General features: G+C 35.6%; 2 protein-coding genes across 2 annotated transcripts; one reads left to right on the forward strand and one right to left on the reverse strand.

Annotated features, from left to right (window-relative positions):
* LOC114241306 (uncharacterized) lies at nucleotides 1-8,054 on the forward strand. Its single transcript, XM_028172092.2, has 5 exons — nucleotides 1-208; nucleotides 1,201-1,319; nucleotides 1,943-2,128; nucleotides 3,463-3,648; nucleotides 4,957-8,054. The coding sequence occupies exons 1-5, from the start codon at nucleotides 27-29 to the stop codon at nucleotides 5,148-5,150; spliced, it is 867 nt and encodes a 288-aa protein (XP_028027893.2). The 5' UTR covers nucleotides 1-26; the 3' UTR covers nucleotides 5,151-8,054.
* Nucleotides 5,982-24,253, reverse strand: RhoGDI (rho GDP-dissociation inhibitor). Its single transcript, XM_028172153.2, has 5 exons — nucleotides 23,025-24,253; nucleotides 21,846-22,039; nucleotides 20,437-20,546; nucleotides 13,103-13,217; nucleotides 5,982-8,050 (listed from the first exon to the last, which is right to left on the reverse strand). The coding sequence occupies exons 2-5, from the start codon at nucleotides 22,033-22,035 to the stop codon at nucleotides 7,851-7,853; spliced, it is 615 nt and encodes a 204-aa protein (XP_028027954.1). The 5' UTR covers nucleotides 22,036-22,039; nucleotides 23,025-24,253; the 3' UTR covers nucleotides 5,982-7,850.
* Between the last annotated feature and the right edge of the window lie 1,264 nt (nucleotides 24,254-25,517).

A 25,517-nucleotide genomic window follows, 5' to 3' on the forward strand; every position in this document is an offset into this window, starting at 1 on the left:
TCAAAGTACAGAATTTTAGTTGAAAAATGAGAAAACTCAATGAAAAAATCGCATTTTTTTATCTAGTTTCATTGAACACTGTGTTCGCTGAGAGTAAAAAACGCTATGTAAATGTAGATGACGCAGAGAAAATCGAAGTGATCGACTTAACACAGGCAACGACTTGGAGGGATTTATCCGAATACTATGAGGCGATTGAAAAACGATGGTAAGAATTTTCTATAGATAAAAGCTTTATGAACCTTTTATATCAAATACTTGGAATATCGATTTTTTTCACATTGTTCATTTATCTAATATGAAATACAGCAAAAAAAATATTAAATTATTTTTGAGATTGTTGTTGTAAAAAAATATAAATAATTCCAAGTGAATTCTTGTGTTTAAGTCACAGACATTAGATGCGATAGAGATAGAAAGTACATAAGATTAAGTTATTACAAATATTTCATATGGCACCACACTTCAAAATCTTAATCGAGCAAATAATCTTTAGTGTCAGGAAACCTTTAGTTCAGGAAACCTTCCGATGCTTTTTTTTCATTTCCTGATACATTTAAAAAAATACTCGAAATATCCAATGGCGTAATTGGTGTTATGGGTCACAATACGAAAAAGAAATGGAAGTTCGCTCTCTGCCTAATAAAAGGGTAGATTGTAGAATGTCTAGCGTTGAACGTGAAGTCAGCTAGTAGACATCCGAAAATTGAATTTTAATATTATCTTATTTCTAATTATCTTAATAGAAATCACTTTTTCACCCGGTGACAACAGAAACGATAAATATTCAAAATGTTTATATTAAAGACTAGCGACCCGCCCTCGCTTCGCTTCGGAAACGTTCAATTTTATTATTGATAGCTGAGTTCCGCGATGTAACCCGCGGTTATTGTCGTACCGCGGGCGAAGACGCGGAGCGAAGCTAGTCTAAAAGAAGTAGCCTAAGTTACTCCTTATATTATCAGTGAAAGTCCCGTCAAAATCGGTCCAGCCGTTCCAGAGATTAGCCGGAACAAACAGACAGACAGACAAAAATTGTAAAAAACGTTATTTTGGTGTAGGTATGTGCCGTATATATATTCATATAGGTACATGTAGTATAAAGAAGCTATTTCAATATTACAAACAGACACTCCAATTTTATTTATATGTATAGATGCAAAAGAAACGTGGTATTAATAGTAATTTCACGACTATCAGGAAACTGTGTCTGAACTGCGGCGTACCAGGGCTGGGTACAGCTATGCACATGGAGCTTCCGGGGGGTGAAGCCTCCATGCATCTCTCTGTTATTCCTCCAGACTATCTGGTTACAAGATGTAAGTCAAGCACAAGATATTAAATGAATGCGCATTTTTTGTTGGTCTTGTGGGCAGACGAGCATACGGCCCACCTAATGGTGAATGGTTACCGTCGTCAGCAATGCCAGGGGCAGAGCCAATCAGCTGCCTACCAAAAAGTAGCTTAGTAGCGTCTAGGCAGGTAGAATTTGTTCTGATGTAAGCTATCGACTTCAAAGGAAAATTCTGCTGCATTGCATATAAAAGGTTTTAGCTTTTTAAGCAACATATTTCCTCCGTTTGATTGCACTAGATCGCTCGAAGAGTTATCACATAATTTTCTGCAAGTGAATGTACCTATGTGACGTCAAAGTTTCACTAACTAGTAGCTAGTATAACAGCTGGCCCACTGTTTAGACCGCCTACTGATTGTGGTGGTAGGATGATGGTAATTAATATTAGTGTCCTAAACTGGTACCAAAGTGGGAGATTCGAATTCAGCTATGGTCTGATCGATACAAGTGCACCGGAAGCTTCACACTTTAGACTACAACGACTTATTTTGTCATTTCAACTTTTGAGACTTCGACAGGCTATTGAAATATGGACACCAACGCGGTTTCTATCATAATCGAACAACTTATGTTATTCTTTATTTCCAGTATCGATAATCGACGTTACTGCCCTAAGCAATACAAATCCACCTTTAGTGCTGACTTTAGATGTTGCTCAGCAATGGATCTCAATGAAGCATGACCCTCGAGAGCCGACGTTACTACTCTTCAAGTTCGGCTGGAGCGAAGAGGACACGCACAAGAAAGTCAGAAGCTGTATTTGTGAAATACCAGGTTTGTCACAACACACATACACACATTAAATTAATACTAAAATGATAGTCGTCGTGGCCTAAAGGATAAGGCGTCCGGTGCAATCGTATCTAGCGATGCAATAGTGTTCGAATCTCGCAGGCGGGTACCATTTTTCCTAATGAAATACATACTCAAAAAATGTTCACGATTGATTTCCACGGTGAAGGAATAACATCGTGTAATAAAAATCAAACCCGTAAAAGTAAAATTTGCGTAATTACTGGTGGTAGGACCTCTTGTAAGCCCGCACGGGTAGGTTGCTACCCACCCTGCTTATTTCTGCCGTGAAGCAATAATACGTTTCGGTTTGAGGGTTGGGTCAGCCGTCGTAACTATAGGTACTTGAGACCTCAGAACTCATGTCTCAAGATCGGTGGCGGCATTTACGTTGTAGATGTCTATGGGCTCTAGTAACCACTTAACACCAGGTGGGCTGTGAGCTCATGCACCCATCTAAGCAATAAATAAATAAACAAGAAATGTAGCTATGGAATGACCCTCCGTTTTCATTCAGCTGTATGATATGACTCTTTTCAACTCATTTAACGAGACCACAAATAGGGAACTGATTTTCTGTCTTCAATAGCGTCAGCAGCAGAATTCTGAGCGTGGGCTGTTTACATATTGCGTATCAATAAATGTACACCTTCATCTTCTTGCTCAACTAGGTCAATGAAGTTCGATTTTTAAATGATTCAATTAGTATTTCCACGAGGACTTTACATGATCTTTCTGTGCTGCTATTAATTGAAAGACAAGCGAATCTGGATGAATCTACTTCCATTACGTTCGTTCGCAAAAAATTTCAGTTTGCAATTAAACAACCATTTCCTGGGTTTACCAAAATCTAGGAGGGTTATGGTCTTACAGAAGCCTATCTATAAAACTTTTTTTTATTGCTTAGATGGGTGGACAAACTCACAGCCCACCTGGTGTTAAGTGGTTACTGGAACCCATAGACATCTACAACGTAAATGCCGCCATGAGTTCTGAGGTCTCAAGTACCTATAGTTACGACGGCTGACCCAACCCTCAAACCGAAACGCATTATTGCTTCACGGCAGAAATAAGCAGGGTGGGTAGCAACCTACCCGTGCGGGCTTACAAGAGGTCCTACCACCAGTAAGAAGTTCAGTCAGAAGTTATTTGAATTTCAATTAAAAACATGGAACTGTTGATGCTAACATTAACCACAACGGACCTTTAATATTATTCACTAAGTTAAACATCGCGTATTTAGCGAAATATCGCTTACACCAAAAAGCTTTTCAACCCACGATTTAATTAAATTATTGTCACTCCCCGAACCCTAGGGCTAAGCTACGAGCTAGCAGAATGGATAGCTAGAAATATGAGTCATGTGGTGGGAGTAGGAACCGATGCTCCTACACTTGAGTCAGAACAGACCAGGGAATTCTCCAGCCGAACTGTCGCGAACTTGTTGGGACGCAGCGGTGTTTACATTGTCGAAAACGTTAACTTGAAGACCAAATTGCCAGGTATTTTTAATACGCCTTTAACTTCATACGTATGTTAGTATGTGTGTATGTAACGGAATCTTTCACCCTGACTATTACACGCTTTATATTAGCTTCACTTGTATGTATTTTTGTTTGTTTGTAACTGACTCCTTTAAACGCGATTTCGACCCACTTTAAACGGCCAGATTTCATTCAAACTTTGTAGATTTATCGAGGACCGATGACAATACACTAATTTGATAAGATTATTCCATTATTTAATTTGCAAAAAAAAAATTAACTAAACAATGAAAAATAAATACCTAATAGTTTAAAAAAACTATAATAAAAAACACGCTTTATATAAAATTCAACTAAAAAATAGAAAATAAATTTTAATAAATTTAAATTGAAAATAGTGTAAAAAAAAATATATTTCATTGTAGAAAAAGCGTGGGGTGCTTTTTAAGATATGTCAAAATGGTAATCCATCTACCTACTCATATCTGTCAATAAAATATTTTTTATAATTATTGACACACCCACGCTTTTTTTACAATAAATATTTTCTAATTTTTAGTTGGATTCTCTATAAAAACGTGTTTATTTAGTTTTTTTTAAACTATTATTTATTAGCAATTATTTTTACAGAGACAACGAAAGTATATACATGGGTTTACTTGTGCAAGTACCTATTGATTCTTTTACCAAATTATAAAATAGAGCAAGTCGCATTACAGTAGAGTAACAACGAAACTACCTTTTGAATTTGTAAAGGCTTCGCTGCAAACATACGCAGAACTTTTGACTAACGTAGGACAAAAGGTCACAAGACTTTTAATTAAAAAATCGGTTGTCTGTAAAGTCGGTTTACTGACGATAGTTGAATGTGACAACGTCATAAGAAAATACTGATGGAATGGTTTCATTGTTCAAAAGAAAATTTATTTTATTTGTTTGATAGATATTTTGTATGGACAATTGACACCACATTCACTTTTCATTGAACTTCATACTTGACGAAAACATGTAAATGTATTATTGTATAGCAGTTGTCCACGCGGATGCATCGCTCACTCAAGTAGGAGAGAGACAGATGTCGAACGCTGCCGAACGCGGAGGCCGATTGTGGCTCTTTGTCGCTCGTTGCGGGCTCTCGCTTGCTCTTCAAGCCTTAAATGGAACGCCTCAATGAGTCATGTTTTTCGTGCGTGGAGCCGGCTCCATCGAATTATAAGACGTTGTCACGTCAAAAAATCTTTCGACAGTAAATTAAATTTGTAAATTGTACCCTTTGTCACAACAGTTTAACTCTAGTTTCGCTTAAGCTTTTCACCGATCTTTCAGAACAAAGTTGCATGGTCACTACAATGCCACTGAAGCTGCTGAACGCTAACTACGTGCCGGCGAGGGTGACGGCATTTTGTCCGACAACACACGTCGGGAAGCACGTCGCCTTGACTTTAAGGGGTGACGTCACACACCAGACCGCCCCCAATCGGTTATTCGACGTGGATTTAGACGAAATATTAAATAATTAGTTTTTTTACCATGAATCTGTTAATCTGTTACCAGAATGGCGTTTTCAATGGTCATCATTGAAGATTATTGTATTTCCCATCTAGCCTTCTTTTTGCCTACCTGCTCAGTAGTAGAAACCAGTACTCTTGAGCGGCTATATGGGCTTGACCAGTTGTGTGGGCAAGCTCACAGGGTCCATCTGAATTTCGCGCTAAACTCAAGTGGTTGCCAATTCGCCTTCGCCGTAATACTCATGTCATTTCCTTACTATATTGTATTCTCTTTTACCCCATATCTCAAAGAGCGTTTTTAATTCCTAGGTAATACGCATAATTTTTCCCTGAGATCATCGGATAGTCTGAGACTGAAAATGCCGGCTCATTCGTCATCATTCTTTGATAATTCATTCACCATCCAGGCGGTTTGATTGTGGAATCCTCTGCCGGATACAATGAGAAGTGCTCCAACTTTAAACTGCTTTAAAAGAATGGTGAAAGAACATTACTTACCTGCTTAGTGTTGTTTTTTCGTATCATTATCATTTATCATTTCCATACTGTTAATTTATTATAATATGTATGTAACACTATTAGTTCAAACTATTGACGCTAATACTTTTCACTGGATCGCACGATTCAAAAGTCAACGTCATAATAATCTTTTTTCTTAATGTCAGGTGAGATAGGTATAGTAATGCATAATAGGCGTTGAAATAAGAGGGAAAGAAATAGAGCTATTAACGTTAAGCTAATTCTGTTCAAAATATTTTTAAATCCGTTGCTTGTAGCGTAAGCAGTGGGAGTAGTAAGAACTGTAAATTCGCTATACATACAAAATAAAAACTCCCCCAATACTCGAATAAATAAGCTTTATTTTTGGCCAAACTATTACATTGCATCACAAATATATGATTCAAATAATAAAGAAGAAAAAAGGTCATGAAAATACATAGTAAATGAGAATAAAACTAGTGAATCGAGGGTTGCCAGGTAAAATACTAAAATGTAATTATTGCGTTTCTCTTCATAAACCTTAATATTAAAAACGTGGAAGATTATTTACGGATCATATAATAATAATATTATGTAAATACGGCCTCGATCGTAGGAAGAGGCCTAAGAGGAGGCATTAATATTATTATAATATATTAAAAAGGGAAGCCTAAAATTTACACAGAGCACCAGTGGCAACACACTGAAGCACCTTTTACACCCGCTCAAGCGAAACTAGCCTTTATACGTCTTTCAATAAGTGTACTTATTGCTTAATTCTATTTTATATTTTTTAATCTAAGACTACACAGCTGTGAATGGGCTCTGTCCTTTAAAACATCGAGGCTAAAAATTTATATTTGACAAAAAAATTATACTTACAAGATAATTTAGTATCAGCTTAAATAGTATTTGTACTGTTAATATATTGTACAAAATTATGTACCAAGGCAGTTTTTATGAGCAGACTTACAGCATATTATTGCAATACCTCGACTAGGGATGAGATTTGTATCCGATTTTGCAAAATCGATTATTGCCTTCTCCCCCCCCCCCGCCCCACTGGCCCTGATCGTTTGGAAGTAAAAAATGTGAAATATTAAAATATATTCATTTGATGTTGCACCGTTACCCTCATTGTGTTATCGACTAACTTTTGTGGCTAGTGTGTGACCTAATCGATATATCTATTTCGCTCACTCTCGTGAGCTAGGAAGAAGACAGACGTATTTAAAAACTATTTCGAAGAAGATAGATAGCTTAGTAGGAATTCTAAAGGATTTGGAAGAGGTATAAATGTATCAAAATTACAAAATTCCTTGTCGATGATAGAACTTGTTTCAAAATGCTTCTTGGAATGGCCAATGCCGACGTCTATTGACTCCTTATACCGAGTGACTGGCTCTATTTATTTCGAGTGATAATCTAAGGAGAATGCGGTGATTTATCTTAAAGTAAACAATGACTTATAAAATTTTAGAACTGGCCTTCAGCTCCAAATATCTTCATTTTTTAATATAGTGTAAAGGTTTCCACGAATTTGTGTTTACATTCACAGCAAAAGGGAATCTCGCTTTGAGATTATTCTAGTCATAAAAAAACAAAACACGTTTAATTTTTTTTCACTAATATCTATTTCCCGCATTTGTAGTAAAGTTTTTTTTTGTGAAAATAAAAAGCTACTAATAATAATTCCGGACAAATAGAATGAATTTTTTTTAAAGTAAATTTTCATCTTTATTTTTCAGATTGTAAATGTTAATACTGTCAAAATACTGTCCCCTCGAATATTCAGCTTTTTTTTTGAGACGATCTTAATATTATTATCTTTTTTTTAAATCACAAGCCACATAAGGCCGCATGCCATCTGACCGAACCTTTATGTTTTAATCTCTCAATTGTGTATATATATATATATTTAAACCCACGCATTTAGCGACTATTAATTAACGCGACCAACTAATCTGGATTGGACAAAACGTTTTTTTTTTTAAAAGCCAACCACACTAATCTGTGCGCTCAAATCTTAGAAACAATGTTTATGTACGTTAAGCTAATCTAGATTTCACTAAATGCAAAATAAACTACTAGGTATGTATGTACCTACTTCGATTGAATGGTGAAACGAATAAAATGGAAAAGTATTTTAATTTGTTTTAAACGCGAGCACCGGAATCGCAACCAAACAGCCACGTCCAACCCAGTCGATCTTCGAATGTAAAGCCAAGCTTAGTCTTTCCAGTCCTTCTTGATTTCGAAGCTCCACTCCCACTGGAGGTGGACGTTCTTGTCGTCGTCGGTGAAGAGGCTGTTGACGCTGTACGATCCTCGCGCCATCATCCCGGACGGCGCATCCTCGGGGGGCGTTGTGTAAGACTGAATCTCAGTTTTGGGGGGATAGGAGCCGACCATATGAGTCATCTTGTCAACTGGGGAAAGAAAGAAAAAGGTTATATTTTATTAAATACTTTGAAGAAAAAAACAGTTGTTTTTTTTACAACGTAAACATGCATCGTCCGCCACAATATATGACTATCACTACATAATATAAAACAAAGACGCTTTCTCTGTCCCTATATCCCTATGTATGCTTAAATCTTTAAAACTACCCAACGGATTTTGATGCGGTTTTTTTAAATAGATAGAGTGATTGAAGAGGAAGGTTTATATGTATAATAACATCCATTAAATAGTGGAGAAATCAATAATAAATTACAGTTTCCGAAGCGAGGGCGGGTCGCTAGTAATAATATATATAATAATAAAACAACAGCTTAACTCACACACGAGATGAACATATATCATTCATTTTGTGTTAGAGTGAAAGAAAAAAGTTATAAGATAAATCTATCTCTAACCTTTAATTTTCTCCTTAAATGTTGAACGTTTAGTATTTGAATACTTGAGTTAAAAGTTAAGTTTGACATCTATACGAACGAATGTAATGGAATCTTTAAATTATACATACGGTTGTGGTAGGACATATTGGGAGTCCGCCCGGGTGGGTACCACCACCCTGCCTATTTCGGCCGTGAAGCAGTAATGCGTTTCGGTTTGAAGGGCGGGGCAGCCGGGGCAGCTGTTAAACCTTAGAACTCATGTCTCAAGGTTGGTGGCGGCATTTACGTTGTAATTGTCTATGGGCTCCGGTAATACTTAACACTAGATGGACCGTGAGCTCCGGTCTAAGCAATAAAAAAAACAATGTAATATTATATTAAAACATAAAAGCCCCAAAGACGATTCAGATATCTAACTACATAAGATAATTTTAAGTGAACATACACATACACACATACATTCTCTTTTAAAGGTATATAAATTTCATATGAAATCGACACATGGTTTAAAAGGATAAAAATTACTGTGACCAGCGCCACCTATCTGGTTCTAAAATAATTATGTTCGACAGAGTGACCATAGTTTCATATTAATTGGACTATGGTTCTCGAGTTTTAGTTCAACATACACACACACATGTACATCCATTCTCTTTTATATATGTACATACATATCGACGCTTGAAAGGCAAACGCGACTAAGCGACAATAACTGATTTGTACATAAATAATAGGCAATAATATAATAGGCAATTTTTCGATGCGCAAAAAAAATATATTTCTAGGTCTATTAAAATCATTTCAATCCTACAGCTAGATTCGTTAAAATAGAATTTTTTTCAGATATTTCTCATGTATATTTTAAATTAATTTCAACTTTAAATTAGTCTACTGTAAAGTTCACGCATTGTGCTTAGTCACTTTTGCCTTTCAAGCGTCGATATATACAAATATTGCTAATTGTGTATATGTTAGCTTTGAGCTAGTCTCATGATGGATCAGAGAGGTTTGAATGGCGTAGACCTGTGGAATAACTAGTAAGTAACTAAACTAGACTTAACTAATAAATTTATCACTTCTTTCATATTTCATTTCAATGTACAAAATCGATATGAAACTTATTAAGCTTGGAAACGAGTTAAGCTAAGCCTAAGCTCGGATATTGCTATGTTATAGACGCGAACATTGCAAGAATTAAAAATGGAGATCCAAAGAATTAGACAAATAAAAATTACTACGATCTACATTTAAATAAGAAAATACAATTACATTACAACAGTTAAGTGCTTTTTTTTTTTATTCTATTTGTCAACCGATTATTTTTAAGTTATTATTTAAGATATTTTTTAATATATTTTTATGTTTAGTATTTATTTATTTTTTGAAAATTATGGCCTGGTTACTAGACCTTTAAGCCAATTTAGTATCTATCGACGAGTCTTAGTGTGACCAGTACTTTCTTTAGGAATATTATATATTTCCAAAAATGACAATAAACAAAAGAGAAATGTATATCAAATAAAATTAAAAAGGAAATCTTAAGGTTATAGGGATGAAGATCCAAATTCCATTATTGGGCCAGCATTAGTATACGGAATTACTAGTATTTAAACAAGCAATACAAAGTTAAGCATACGGTCAAAAGTATTTAGCAGATGTCTAATTGAAGTCGTCGTGGCCTAACGGATAAGACGTCCGGTGCATTCGTGTTGAAGCGATGTACTGGTGTTCGAATCCCGCAGGCGGGTACTAATTTTTCTAATGAAATACGTAATCAACAAATGTTCACGATTAACTTCCACGGTGAAGGAATAACATCGTGTAATAAAAATGAAACCCGCAAAATTATAATTTGCGTAATTACTGGTGGGAGGACCTCTTGTGAGTCCGCGCGGGTGGGTACCACCACCCTGCCTATTTCTGCCGTGAAGCAGTAATGCGTTTCGGTTTGCAGGGTGGGGCAGCCGTTGTAACTATACTTGAGACCTTAGAACTTATATCTCAAGGTGGGTGGCGCATTTACGTTGTGGATGTTTATGGGCTCCAGTAACCATTTAACACCAGGTGGGCTGTGAGCTCGTCCACCCATCTAAGCAATAATAAAAATAAAAAAAAAGATAATATGATGATAATCATAAAATATTTTTTTGTCTTATTAGATGTTTTTAACTGTTGTCATGGTAATTTCTTCCGTTTCGCGATTCGTAGAAACATAATTAAAACTACATTCTAATATGGAAGACGCGTGCCACATTTATTAGAGTTAATCTTAATGTGCGGAGACATCCATGGGGGCGAAAAAAATTCAACGCAAAACAACTTTACTGGTGGTAGGACCTCTTGTGAGTCCCCACGGGCAGGTACCACCACCCTGCCTATTTCTGCCGTGAAGCAGTAATGCGTTTCGGTTTGAAGGACGGGGCAAGCAACTGTTAAAAGTGAGACCTTAGAACTCATGTTTCAAGGTGGGTGGCGGCATTTACGTTGTAATTGTCTATGGGCTCCGGTAATACTTAACACCAGATGGACCATGACTCCGTCCACCGATCTAAGCAATAAAAAAAAGTATGAATTAATATTGTGCACGCGATATTGAACCGTAAATATAGTTCTAATTACTATAATTTTAGTATTAATTTAATGTGTGTATGTGTGTGTTATATTAAATAAATATTCATCAGGTGTATAGCGTGTAGACGTTAACATTGAATACAATGCGACAATGAAGTGCGGTGCCACAATCGAGCAACGATCTTTGAATGCAAATCATACTTACCGGGCACTGCGTAGGCGCGCGTGGAAAAAAACACAAACCATACAATTAGATTAATTTCTTATTTTATTAATTAACAGTTTCCTTCCTACTTATTCGCTGGTAGCCTAAGACGGGTAGGTGAGCTCATGGGCTCAACCTGAGATAATTTACTAACGGTAGGCAGCGGCTTGGCTCTGCCCCTGGCATTGCTGAAGTCCATGGGCGACGGTAACCACTCACCATAAGGTTTATGGTGCTAATTGCCATTATGCTCGTCTGCCTACAAGGGCAATAAAAAAAAAATAAAAAAAAAATTGCCCTATTTTTTTTTCCTACCTAAGCTGATGGTCTAGAGTCTCTAGAGAGACCATATCAGCGTAACCTTAACTAGAAGGTGAGCTCACGGGGCTAAAACCTGACGATGTTACTAATACGAACCCTAGCAAGCGGAAACGCGGCCCACTGAGAAGATCCGGCGAGAAACTCAATGGGCTGTGTCTATGGGTTAATCTTTGATAAAAGCCTTTACAGCGATTCTGGGTAGCGAGGGTAAGATAAATAAAAAGGGAAACAGTATTGTAAAAATAATATCACGATGTGGCATTTATGTCATAACATCAACTTACTTCGACTTAATATCTCAAGTGAAGAATTGACTTATTATGGTTCACCTTTTCCCTGACTCTATGCAGAGGAAAACCTCATAGTATATTTAGTATAAAAACATGAAACGCATTATATACAATTGATTACCATACTTTAATATAGTATAAAAAGAAAAACAATATTGTCAAATCTACACAAAATTAACTCTCAATTTCCTAGAATCTAAATAGTCTTATCTTAATTAATTACGATTAAGCTTTGTTCCATTAGTCAGAGAATCTTTAAACAGATCCATCGAATAATGCATTTTAATTACAGTTTTTTTTCGTCGTATCATTGACATTATCATTATCATAATTTATAAAACATAGTTAACTTAAAAAACCAAGCATAAAAAAACTATTAATAAGAATCACCCTGTATTATATGTCATTTTAAAAATAATACACATACACATCATAAAACTTCTAACGAAGTAACTAACCATTCGATTGACGTAATAATATTCGAACTAGCAATCATTTAACATCTTGATTACCGCGAAAGGATATGTTCTCGGAACATTACCCTTTCGTTATTGAAGCATCGATTAATCAGACTAATTGAAACATGGCGGTCGTTTATTTCACAATCAACAATATATACAGGAAATTTAACCACTGAAACCGTGTTTCAAATAGATTCTACCGCAACCTCGATGACGCGATCGTTTTTATTAATAGAATAACATTAATTATTAATGTTACTTATCATTTCGTATGTCAATGGTAGCTTTACGAATAATCATTTTCATTAAGTATAGCTGTGATATTTTATCAAACTTTTCCATAATAGGAGGAGAATAATCTCTCCCAGAAGGATTCCGAAGATCGGACAAAGTGGAGGAATTTAAGTAGGAGAGCAGACTCTGGCATTAGACCAGAGAAAGTTATGAAGAAGAATTAGCTGTGAAATCTTACATTCCCGATCCTGTGGACCGAATGGTAAACAGTCGACGTCGTCCAAAACACATCATTACGGATCCTCCCGATCCACTAACGGTGCTTTTAGTCTTTTAGGCACCTCAAGCACCGGTCAACGTTCCGTAAATTAACACACAGACGGGTCGCATTTCCCATCCGGTGGTAGATTCTGCGAGGCACGGCTCTTGCTAGGGTTCGTGTTAGCAACAACGTCAGGTATGAGCCCCGTGAGCTCACCTACTAGTTCGGTGAACCTAGAATAACCCCTCAAGGTTACTAGAATAGGTAGGGGAAAAAATAATGTGAAATTTTGCTTACCTGGAACGCCCAGTCTGTAGGTCTTCTGCACGTACTTCAGACCGTGCACGATCTCGCGCTGCACGATAAAATCGATCCTTATTCGGTATTGTACACCCTCCTTTATCACGAATACCTGAAAACGAGTAATCTATATATTAATACGTGAAGAAAAAGCTTTGTATCCCTTTTTACGAAAATTGCACGGACGGAAGAGTATGAAATTTCCCACACTTATAGAGAATAATATAGAGAAGGAGTGCAGAATGTTATTTTAATTTTATTTTAATTATGCATAAAAAATACATTCAATCATTGGAAAAAAAATACATTACACACACTACCATGTATTTGACACAATAGGTACATTATATTATATTCTTTGTTTATTCTCAAGCTTTTGTTATTGTTTAAAGTCCGTGGTCAAATTGTGAATAGATTAATATTAGACAAAGTCTTGGCGAAACCTGTAATTATAGAAATATAATAATAGTCTTTGACAATAGAATCTTAAATAATCATGTCCAAACTTATAATTTCAATTAATTATAGTGAAATGGGGAACCAAACAAAACAAAAACTACACGTGACTTGTAGTTAGAATTGATGACAGATAGCTGATAACTATCTGTCATCAATTAAGACCAACCATCCATTAAGAGAGATACAAGATACTTCCTATATTCTCTAAAATGATTTCTGTAAGACTTGAAAAGACTTGTAAGACGTGTCCTTAGATTATGATTAATCTATATATTCCCGATCGGTCTCTCTTAATGGATGGTCGGCTTAACTGGTATTATGTGGCTACCGAATCTATTGGATGTAAACATAACGACCCTCTTTGACACCTGCCTGATTTTTAGCTGTAAGCAGCGGCCTGGCTCTGCTCTTGGCATTGCTGAGGTCCATGGGCGACGGTAACCACACACCATCAGGTGGGCCGTATGCTCGTCTGCCTACAAGGGTAATAAAAAAATCCCTTCTTTATCGCTGGTAGCCTAAGAGTCTATTCCAGATACGCTCGGACATATAGGTGAGCCCGCGGTGCTCAAATTGAGAGAAATGCTAACACTGGCCCTGGCAAGAGCAGAGCCTCGCTGAATCTACTTCATCGGAATCGCGACCCACTGAGATCCGGCGAGAAACTCAGTGGGTCACCTCGAGACACTACGTCGAAGTCTCAATTGTATTATATGACGGCTTCAAACGTGAAAATAGATAGTGAGCGCTCACAATCTTCGCCCAAAAGTTACACGATGAATTTATGTGTACTAGTGCTCATCATGAGACAAGACAAATAGATGGAAGAAAGATCGTGCGTGCGAAGGTGATACAAAAGGCTGGTCCCTCGACTCTCGGCAGTGAGAAAAACGACACAAGGAGAATGAGCTCTTCAAATGACTGTCGATTATAATCTCCTCTACACGATTCAGATACCTTTTATGTATTACATGTTCTATTTCGTTATATTAATGTGGAGGTATACGACAAAGGGAATATCTTCCACCGAGCGGGTGTAATTGCTCAGTAATGTCTTCTTCTTTTCTCCACCTCATCCCACTAGGTGGGGTCGGCAAAGCAAATTTTTCTCTTCCATTCTCTTCTATCAGCCGTCATATTAACATTCACTCCTCTCTCTCTATGTCATATCGTCATTCACACACTCCATCCATGTATTCTTCGGTCGACCTCTTCCCCCTCTACCTTCCACTACCATTTCCATACATCTCCTAGTCAGATGCATCTTCTCTCTACGCATCACATGTCTCATTGGTCACTAATGTAATGTGGTGTAATTTCGACGGTCCTAATGTTATTGTTCGGAACTTGTATATACGCAAGCTTATCTGGAAAATGTCGTAAGCGAAATTCATGCATCTGTCAATTATTTTGCGTCGTATGATGGCTACACGCCACATTAACAAAAATATGAGGAAAAACTGATTTAAATAATAATAAAAATAATTAATAGCTAATGTATCGAATAAAAACGCAAAAATTAGTAGAATAACGACACGAGGAAAACGATAGTAAACTATTTCGTGCTTTGCATATTTATAAATAGATAAATTTATTATTTATGAAGCAGATTGGTACTTTAGAAATACCCACGTCCTACTATAGCTAAAAAAAAAAACCTACAGACACAACTCACTGAGTTTCTCGTCGGATCTTCTCAGTGGTTCGGGATTCCGGTCCGCTGATAGATTCTGCGATACATTGCTCTTTCTAGGGCTAATGCTAGCAACTATCGAGCACGTGAGCTCACCTCTAGCGTAGTTGAATTATCCTCTTAAGCTACCAACGATTAAGTAGAAAAAAAAAGGAAAAAACCTCATTGTTAAAAAAAAATATCTAATTAGTTGGATCAACTTTAAAAGCTGCCGGATATTGAGAAAAGGCGACTGAACTTTTAGAATATCACGACTAATTTGAAAATAGAGATCAAAAGGAATCGACAGATGGTCAATTTGACGTATTTAAGATTATTTTAGTGATATGTGTGTGTGCGTGGAGAAACGTTACACGATATTTTGCGTATTATGAATCGACACAGGCACTCCATGTTGTATTTGTGAATATCTAATTTTGTATTACGCAATACGCATCGACGATCGAAAAGATATTTGATTGCGTATTAATACGCGACATTTGTAATTAAAGGTCCGCTTTATTTGGACTTAGCATCAACAGTTCGATGTTTTTAATTGAACTACAATTAGGTTGACTCCATTTATGTTATGTTTGTCTATCAAAGCTTGTGATTAATTGATGTATATATTTTAATGACGATTGTGTTTAAAATTTTATAATGCTACAGATGGGGGTCTTTAGTATTTAGACCAATCTGATTATGGTTGCAACCATGAGTTGCAGAGGGAGGAAATTAGCTCAGGAGATTTGGGGACACACGGGCCGATCCCCATATACGAATTTGACAATTTATCGAAGGAAACGCGATTAGTGAAATTGTGTCAATTGTTTTATTTTATAAATTTAGTGTTTCTTCGCGTTTAAATGCGTAATAACGGTGGTTTGTTAAGTTAATTTTTCCAAATTTTAAAACTTAACTGGATCGCCTGTAAAGTTGCAAATATATCGCCTAAACGAAATAACCTTTCAACCCTCGACCTTATTACGTACTATTACAACTTCGTACATATCAATACTCCATTCCGTTTACTAATTACTGGTGGTAGGACCTCTTGTGAGTCCGGACGGGTAGGTACCACCACCCCGCCCTTTTCTTCCGTGCAGCAGTAATGCGTTTCGGTTTGAAGGGTGAAGCAGCCGTTGTAACTATACTGAGACCTTAGAACTTATATCTCAAGGTGGGTGGCGCATTTACGTTGTAGATGTCTATGGGCTCCAGTAACCACGTAACACCAGGTGGGCTATGAACTCGTCCACACACCTAAGCAATAAAAAAAAAAAAAGCTATCCAAAAGGAGGGTTTCTGTTGTATGTTAGTCCTTTATGTGTTCCTAAGTCAATCGTCGGATAGCTTTTAAATTGACCACGCCAAAACCTTTAAATTTTCAATCATATCGATATTGATATCATCGATCGACTTCCGAATCAATCATATGGATATCATCGATCGACTTCCATAACGCAGCTCACTTTAATCATACGATACATTTAAAAATCAAAACAGCCAAGTGTGTACCTGATCAAACATCTCATGTTAGATAACTTGGCCCATAGCCAAACTCGAACCCTCTCTAAATGCGCGCTCATGACTCGAATATTGCACCTGTCTCGTTGGCTAATTTATTCACTTCACAGACCGATGGACAATCTCGTGATGCGATTTACCGAATGACATATTTAATGATTCAAATGATTGATATACGAATGACTAATTGTTATATTTATGGTGACTTAGCAATAAAGCATATATTGTTAATTTTGTCTTTATAATGTTTGGTTGGTGTTGGTGAATTTCTTCATTAGGACTATTTCTAGAAATGATACATAAATATACGTCCCGATTTTAGACTACTCCCAATTTGTCAATATTTTTTTTATTGCCTTTATAGGCAGACGATCATACGGCCCACCTGATGGTGAGTGGTTACCGTCGCCCAAGGACTTCAGCAATGCCAAGGGCAGAGCCAAGCCGCTGCCTACCGCTAAAAGGTGAACCTAGTGAAGGATATCCTATTTAACAATGGCTAGTTATCAATATAATGTTTGTGTTGGTTGTATTGTTGTCAACTTATGTGGATACCGCTTTTTTTGTTTTTTTTTTCCCTGAAACTCGTAATTTTATTTTTATTTGTAATTTTTAATTTTTATTTGTAATTTTTTATTTTGTTTTCAATAGCCAAAACTATGTAAATGAATACGGGTTGGCTGAGTACACATATACCAAAAGATTGCAATCCAGATTAGATATAGGTACTACTTGTACGATTCAGCTAATATGTACTGTAATGAGGATTTTTTTATTTTCTCGTCCGTGAGCTCGTCCACCCTTCTAAGTGATAAAAAAAATAAAAAAACGACTTGAACATTTAAATGTTTTATCTAACTATTATAGTAACTTAAGATGCTAATCCCAAATTAATGACAAAAATTGTTGGCACTGATATACATTTTGGGCAAGTTGCATTAAAAGACACTTTGTGCAACACAATTGTCTTTTTTCTTCCTCTAACCAATCGTTGGTAGCATATGGGGCTATTCCAACCACGCGTGGACCGGTAGGTGAACTCACACGGGTTCAACCTAAGAGAATTCCTAACACTAGCCCTAGCAAGAGATCGATATCGCGACTCCCTATGATCCGGCGAAAAACTGACTGAGTTGTTATCTATGGGCGAGTTCGGAAGTCGAGCTCTTCATCGTAATAGAAGAGGACGGAGACCGGTGTCTTTTTCTACATTATACAAATAATATTTTGTATTTTGTATAAACCTATTTTGTATAAACAAAATCAAAGATAAAAAAAACATATAAATTAATGTTATCTATATATTAATACGTGAAGCAAAAACTTTGTACAACTTTTTTACGAAAATTACGCGAACGGAGGAGTATGAAATTTCTCACACTTATAGAGAATATATAGAAAAAGTACAGAATGTTAATATTTTTTTAAAATATGCATGAAAAATATATTAAATCAATATTTAAAAAAAAACATTACACACACTGCCTTCCATGTATTTGACACAACACGCATGCATCTATATATTAATACGTAAAGCAAAAACTTTGTATCCCTTTTTACGAAAATTGCGCGGACGGAGGAGTATGAAATTTTGCACACTTATAGAGAATATAGAGAAGAAGTGCACAATGCTATTTTTTTTTAAGTAATGCATAAAAGATACATTAAATCAATAAAGAAAAGATTACACACACTGCATACCATGTATTTGACGCACACACGCATGCATACTATTTATTGTCAAACTTTTGTTCTTGACGTCTGTTGTTAAATTGAGATTAAATATTGTTTGTCTTTGTTAATATTTTTATAGTGTAGTCTTGGCGAAATTTGTGATTATAGAAGTATAAAATACAATCATAATAGTGTACAAACTTACAATTCCAATTAATTATAGGTAGTCGAATTTCGACTACTGCGGGACCTCTAGTACTATTAGTTTATTGTCAAACTTTTCTTATTACTTATAGTCAAATTGAGAATAGATTAAATAACTATTGTGTGTCTTTATTAATATTTACCTAAAGTATACTCAAGGCGAAATCTGTGATTATAGAAATATACTATTATTTGACAATAGAATCATAATAGTGTACAAACTTATAATTTTAATTAACTATAGTCGAATTTCGACTACCAGGGACTACTAGTTATTATTATTATTTCATAGGAAAACGATTTTCGTAAATGTGTAGCAAGTCTATTATTGTCAGTTTGGATTGCTTCGATGAATCATATTATAACATACGTTAGTCACGCTCAATGAAATATTACAGATAGATCAAGCTTGTTCAAAGACCACTTTTTTATATATTTCACACACTACCAACAAATTGATCATGTGAAAATTAAGTGATACAAGCAATATAGCTTAATATTTGCCGGTTGCTGCCAAAAGTATTAAAAAAATTATAGCGAAATGTCAGCGTCATATTGGAAACTTGAAACATCGGTTTCAGCACATGATGTCTTTTGGGGCCAAGCGCCACTCATGATTAGGCGGAAATGAAGCCAGTAACACGAATAGCTGTAACGCTCATATCTCTCAGGGTGATGCGAGAGTTTTGTGAAATCTACCCGATGTCAGACAGACACTGGAGAAAAATAATGTCACAGTACGAATGTTACCAACTTTAAAAATTTAAGATGGAACTTTCATTTTTCACGAATATCCTAGCATTGGAACCATATTTTTTTTAATTCACGGCCAAAATGAACAGGTACATGCAATTTCTTTTGTTTTCGCGCAAGGACTCAACCCTGTGGTTGGTGCCTGCACCTAGGGGTTGAGCGGAGTATGTCCGTCTTGACGATGTGTAGATTTTGGGAGCAGACCGAGAGCCCAAGATATATTTAGGGCCCTACTCACTAAACGACGCCCATTTCACTTTCTGGCCCGAAGATCCGATCAAAGGTCTGGGTTCCGCGGTAAAAGCGGTTTCTTACTGGTGGTAGGACCTCTTGAGAGTCCGCGCGGGTAGATACCACCACCCTGCCTATTTCTGCCGTGAAGCAGTAATGCGTTTCGGCTTGAAGGGTGGGGCAGCCGTTGTAACTATACTTGAGACCTTAGAACTTATATCTCAAGGTGGGTGGCGAATTTATCTTGCAGATGTCTATGGGCTCCAGTAACCACTTAACACCAGGTGGGCTCTGAGCTCGTCCACGCATCTTAGAAATAAAAAAATAAAAAAACACTAAGTACAATCAGTTTGGCAGAGTCACCCATCCGACGTCCGATCTCTATGGTGCAACAACCCCACTGCCCGCCCGGGCATGGTGGCTTTTTATTATCATCTTAATATTTACGAAGCTTCGAATATTTTACAGTACTAATGGTCATGAACGACAATCGTCAAATGAATTTCTAATTAGTATCTTTAAAATCAAAAATATATCTCATCAGTCAGTAGTGTCGACAAAAAATTTGGGAGCAACAAATAATTTCTATTTGAAACTTATCATATTTCAAGAACAATACATATATTGTAAATGATGAGATTCTACAGTAAAATAGCACTTTTTTTATTAACTTAATAACGTTCTTGGATCAAAAAGCAAAAATAGATATACAACCCGTTGCTAAGAGCCCAATGGAGCTAAAACTTCAATCGGTAACCTTAACACACTATTCATCAGGCGAGCTCTCTTTAATATAGAACACATCACTGACCTGCTTTTTGAGGTCGGTCAAGTCCCCAGTGAGATCCAGCTCGACATCATCGCGCCCAACCACACACAATGCTAGCTTCTTGACTATCACTTTGCGAGGATCATCCGGTTCTGTAACAATTGTATAACATTAACTCAAAACTGTAATTCAATGACTAAAAGGTTTAAGTACTACTACTGTGTGTAATCCAACTTTTATTGGATTAGGGCAGTGCATCCCAAACTTTTTTGTGCCATGCCCCACTGTAACATTTCTGCAATTTTTATGGCCCCATACATAATTTTTAATATTAAATAAATTATTTGTTCACGTAAGAAACATAAATGATAGGTTTTCGGAAAAAAACACTATGAAATTGTTATCAGAACACAGTAAGTAATATTTCAAAACATAATTAAAAACTGAACATCAAATTCTATATAATTTTAGTTTTAAGAATGTGATGTATAGAGACATAGAATTACAGATTTACAAGATTACAGATACAAGTAAAAGAAACACTATAAGAAGAAACAGAAAAGTCTCTTCCTCTTTTTCCCCCACCTAAGCTGATGGTCTAGGGGACCATATCAGCGTCATCTGGTTAGTAGATGAGCTCACGGGGCTCAAACCTGACAATGTTGCTAACACGAACCCTAGCCAGAGCCATGCTTTGCAGAATATACCACTGGATCGGAAACGCGACCCACTGAGAAGACCCGGCGAGAAACTCAGTGGGTTGTGTCTGTGGGTTAATTTACTCGCCGAGCCCTTCTTCGCAAGCGACGGGTTCTACGAGAATGATAACCGGTGCTTGGGTTACCTAAAAGCACCGTTAGTGGATCAAGAGGATCCGAGATGACGTGACTTGGGCGACGTCGACATGACATGTTGCAATGTATTTATGGAGATACAATCCAAAATAGGTTGACAGGGACGCGGCCCATTATATGACTAATGCAAAACCTCTATGCAACATAATGGAACAAGCTGCACTGACCCTACATAATGTGGGATAAGCACAAGAAGAATTGGAATGCTACCAACACCACAGAATTTAAAGTGATCTGTTATGGTTCAATCAATTCGAAAATGTCACAGAAATTCACTAAAATATAAACAACACTTGTATTTTCGTTTGACAGCAACTTGATAAGATAATGTCAAAAAATCACTTGTTATCAGTTACTTGATAAGTACTAAGTTGATAAGAGCAATCAAAAAGCCTAGTTTCAATTTCGTATTAAGTTTCTAAATGTTCGACAATGGGAAAATGCTTTAAAGGGAAACCCTTCATTAGAGATTGGCAGGCTGAGAATACTTATCCCTAAGCAGTACACTCTGAAACCTTAATTTTTCGATACGAGGTTTTTATTTTTTATTTTTACTAATTTAAAAGTAGTATGAGTTGCAGAATTCAAGTGCCTCACCAACAATGACAGCGCCTGCTTGGGCTTGTCCAAGCAGTGCTTCCTTGTACTTCCGAAGGGACTCATCCTCTTGGTCAGCAGCAAGGATCTCCTCTATGGTCTTCTCTGGAGGTGGCTTATATGAGGATTTGATTTCTTCTTCCTCTGTATCCTCTTCGGGTGTATGGGCTACTTCAGGTTCTCCAGACATATTCCTAAATTTTAAAGTATTCCAATTGTGTAAGAATCTTATTTAACACATTCTTTAAGCATTCAAGAATTGTATTTTCCACATGAAGGATAGTGATTTATGTATAATAGACCTTTTAAACTATAATCAACTTGAAAATGAATAAATTTGGTAGTCTTTATTACCAAACCAAGCTTAATCACTATAATCATTAAGCAAGGATTTAAGTAAATACTTCAACTAAAATTTCAATATAACAGCTATATATGTTTACATTATTAAATATTAATTTAATAATGTAAACATATACATTATTAAATTAATATTATTATTAAATATTAATTTAATAATGTAAACATATACAGGATTAAATAAAATTTTGAAAGGATTAAATTAATAAATAACTATTAATTTCAAAAAATTGTAGTTAGTATAGCATGTTGTATTGCGTGCGTCTCTGTGTGTGGGTAATGAATTGTGTATGTGTGCTACATAATTCATTAATATTTAAAACTGAGAAACATCTCTATTGACTTCGTAGTTTTCTATAAAAATATATTATAAAAAAAACATCCATCAGTACGCTGAATTACACAATCAATACGGTTATCGGCGATGCATCGGAAGGTAGCAAAAATGAATCATCCTCCCCATAACCTAACAACTTTTATATTAAATGTAATGTCGGAATTTTTAATCATAATCAAAATTTACTTAAACGTTCTTTAAATTTATTCTAAATCATATGAAACATTTAATACATGAGAAGGACAATTAGTTATTTTTTCGTTCAATAGATAATGAGCAAAGTAATCAACGAAATCATGGAAGCGACCAGTGTAAGCGAAAAATCAATTTGTAATTGCGTTGACACAATACATCAAGGAAATTATCAAATGAAATAATGTATCTTCCTGTACATTTCTACGTCCAATATTAAGGGAATATGCGGCTTTGTGATTGCAATTACCTACGCGGTTCAAGCTTATCAAGAAAAATTTCATACTTACGTTTTTTATAACAAGTTACGAAACTCTTCTTACACAAAACTAATAAACGAAACAAAAAAAAACACTTAAACACCAAATAATTGTAAAATTTGCAACGATTTGCAGTTTCTAAATTCTTTAGACCAAAAAAATGACGGACCACAATGCTTCCGGGCGGTCATCGAACTTTAAAAAATATAATACGGCCAGTAGTGCCAATACACTTTACAAGTGTATTATCTATGCAGGTACAACAGATAATAGTAAATTAATGTCAGTGTCTGAGTTGAAATAGCAATTTTGTTGGTCAGTAATAGCGTGGGCATGAATTATCAGAATGTCGTTGCTGCTGCCATAGTTGGTGAGTGAAACACGGCTTCTATGAAAATTATTGTAGTCTGATTACTATCTTACTTACTTAAGTTACTATAACTTTATACTTAAAGTTATAGTAACTTTATTCCTATACTAGACACGGACTGGGTTTTACCCTTTTTCATAAGAAAATATGTTTTAGGGAGTTAATTTTGTCACTCTCTAGCTTAAAAACTACCAATCGAATAGTAGAATAGTAAGTACAATCAAAGAACTGGCGATTCATATTATTATATAGGCATTACATTTACAATGATAAATGTGGGACTGTTTCTTCAGGTTTTAATATGTAACAGAGGGTTGTTATTAATCACGCTAGGTATTAACTGTCAAGCATCTGTGAAACTCTACAAATGTGAAAAATAAAACACATCCGCTAGACGTAGCTTCCCAGGCTTTCCAAAAAGTCCACCAAAGAATTTCAGTAAATAACTAAGTACCACTTTACAGACACTTTATTTTATTCCACCTCATGTTATTATTAGTGTCAGATTAATCAACTCGGTCTCCTTTCGCTTCATATCATTTAATAAGTAATGAATATATTTAAAAACTCGACATTTGGAAAAAAAAATTAAATGAAATGAAATGTTACTGAGTGGAATATGGATGCAAAATCTGAAGTAAATGAAATAAATAAAAATAAAGGACGTCGTAAGAAGTAAATTGCCATATTTAAAAAAGGATTATGTGGTTTTGTGAAAACACGTTAAAGGGAAACTTTTTTTCACATTAAAGACATTTAACTCTGACAAACAACATTTATTTACATTAAACACTGACAAAAACAAACAAAATAGGGTGGAGCATTGGCACAAACGAGTAATAGTTTATACATTACACGGTCAGCTGCTGCGAACTATAGTTGCCGCCATATTGGCCTTGGCTGCTCTGACGAGTACCTTTCACTTTATCCCTACTTCGCGGCCGACCGTCGCGCGACATGCAACACACAAACGAAAAAGTTTGAGACGACGTAATTAAAGTTTCACTTTAAAAGTTTTCATTAAAATTAAAATAAGACTTGACCTAAAGTTCTTAGTTACCAAGTCATTAAATTCGTTTAAAAAAGATAGCATAGATAATACACAATTAAAGGCTTATTACACTTGCCTGAATTTAGTCGACTGAATTCAGTAGCAAAATAGGCTTCTGATTACACTGTTCTAAATTCAGTTACTGAATCAATTGTCACTTTAAGCGCAACGAAGTAAGATGTAAGACGTGTCGTGTGCGTAAGAGGATGGCCCCAGTATTGTCTAGACAACAACAAAATTTTTGTTTTTTTTTTGTTTTTTTTAAGTTATGCTTCTCCAGGCGCGTTATGAAAAATTGATGAGAGTGAAATTTTACGATGCGCGCACACCATAATACAAAATTAACAGAAATGAAGTTGCCCACTAAAGATGCTACCAACAAAACAGAAATGGAACCTCTGCTAGTGGCGCATGTTGGCACGCACGCCGCCTCTGTTCACTGTGTATTTATATTTATAATATTTATCTACATGCTTTGAGTTTCTACATTTAAAACACGTGTTTTCATTTTGTTTTCATTATACAAGTACGAATTTTATATGTGCGTCTGAATAATAATCAGAAGTGATTTAAATTGAATATTTAAATCAATACTAATTAATATTAGAAAATATTTGTGAAAAAACTGTGCTCATCAACCTTCCTAAGTGCTCCAATACAATTGAGGTTAACTATCCGTATGTATTATTTAGTAATATAAATGACAAAAATTTTATTTAATATAATTCATACTAAATATTATTATATTATTAACGTTAAATATTTATTATTACATAATTATTTAAAAAAAAAAAAAAAATTAATAAAAATGAAGTATAACTTCTTACGCGCGTACACGCACCCTTTTTTTGTTTTTGCTTTTTGTTTCAATCACTCAAAATAAAAATAAAATAAAAACAAGAATATCGGTGAAGAAATATTTATTGCTGTGTGGAATGTTAGCAAATATGAACGTTATGAGTTATTTAGAACCAGCAGACTTCATAAATTATCTATAAATGAATTCAATCTCGTTTGACCTAATATTAAACCTTGTGACACCGTTTATTCAAAAGCAGGATACTGTCCTAAGATAGTCTATTATATATTTATTATATAACTA

This window comes from Bombyx mandarina, chromosome 17 (assembly GCF_030267445.1).
Source record: "Bombyx mandarina strain Sakado chromosome 17, ASM3026744v2".
Classification (NCBI taxonomy): Eukaryota; Metazoa; Arthropoda; class Insecta; order Lepidoptera; family Bombycidae; genus Bombyx; species Bombyx mandarina.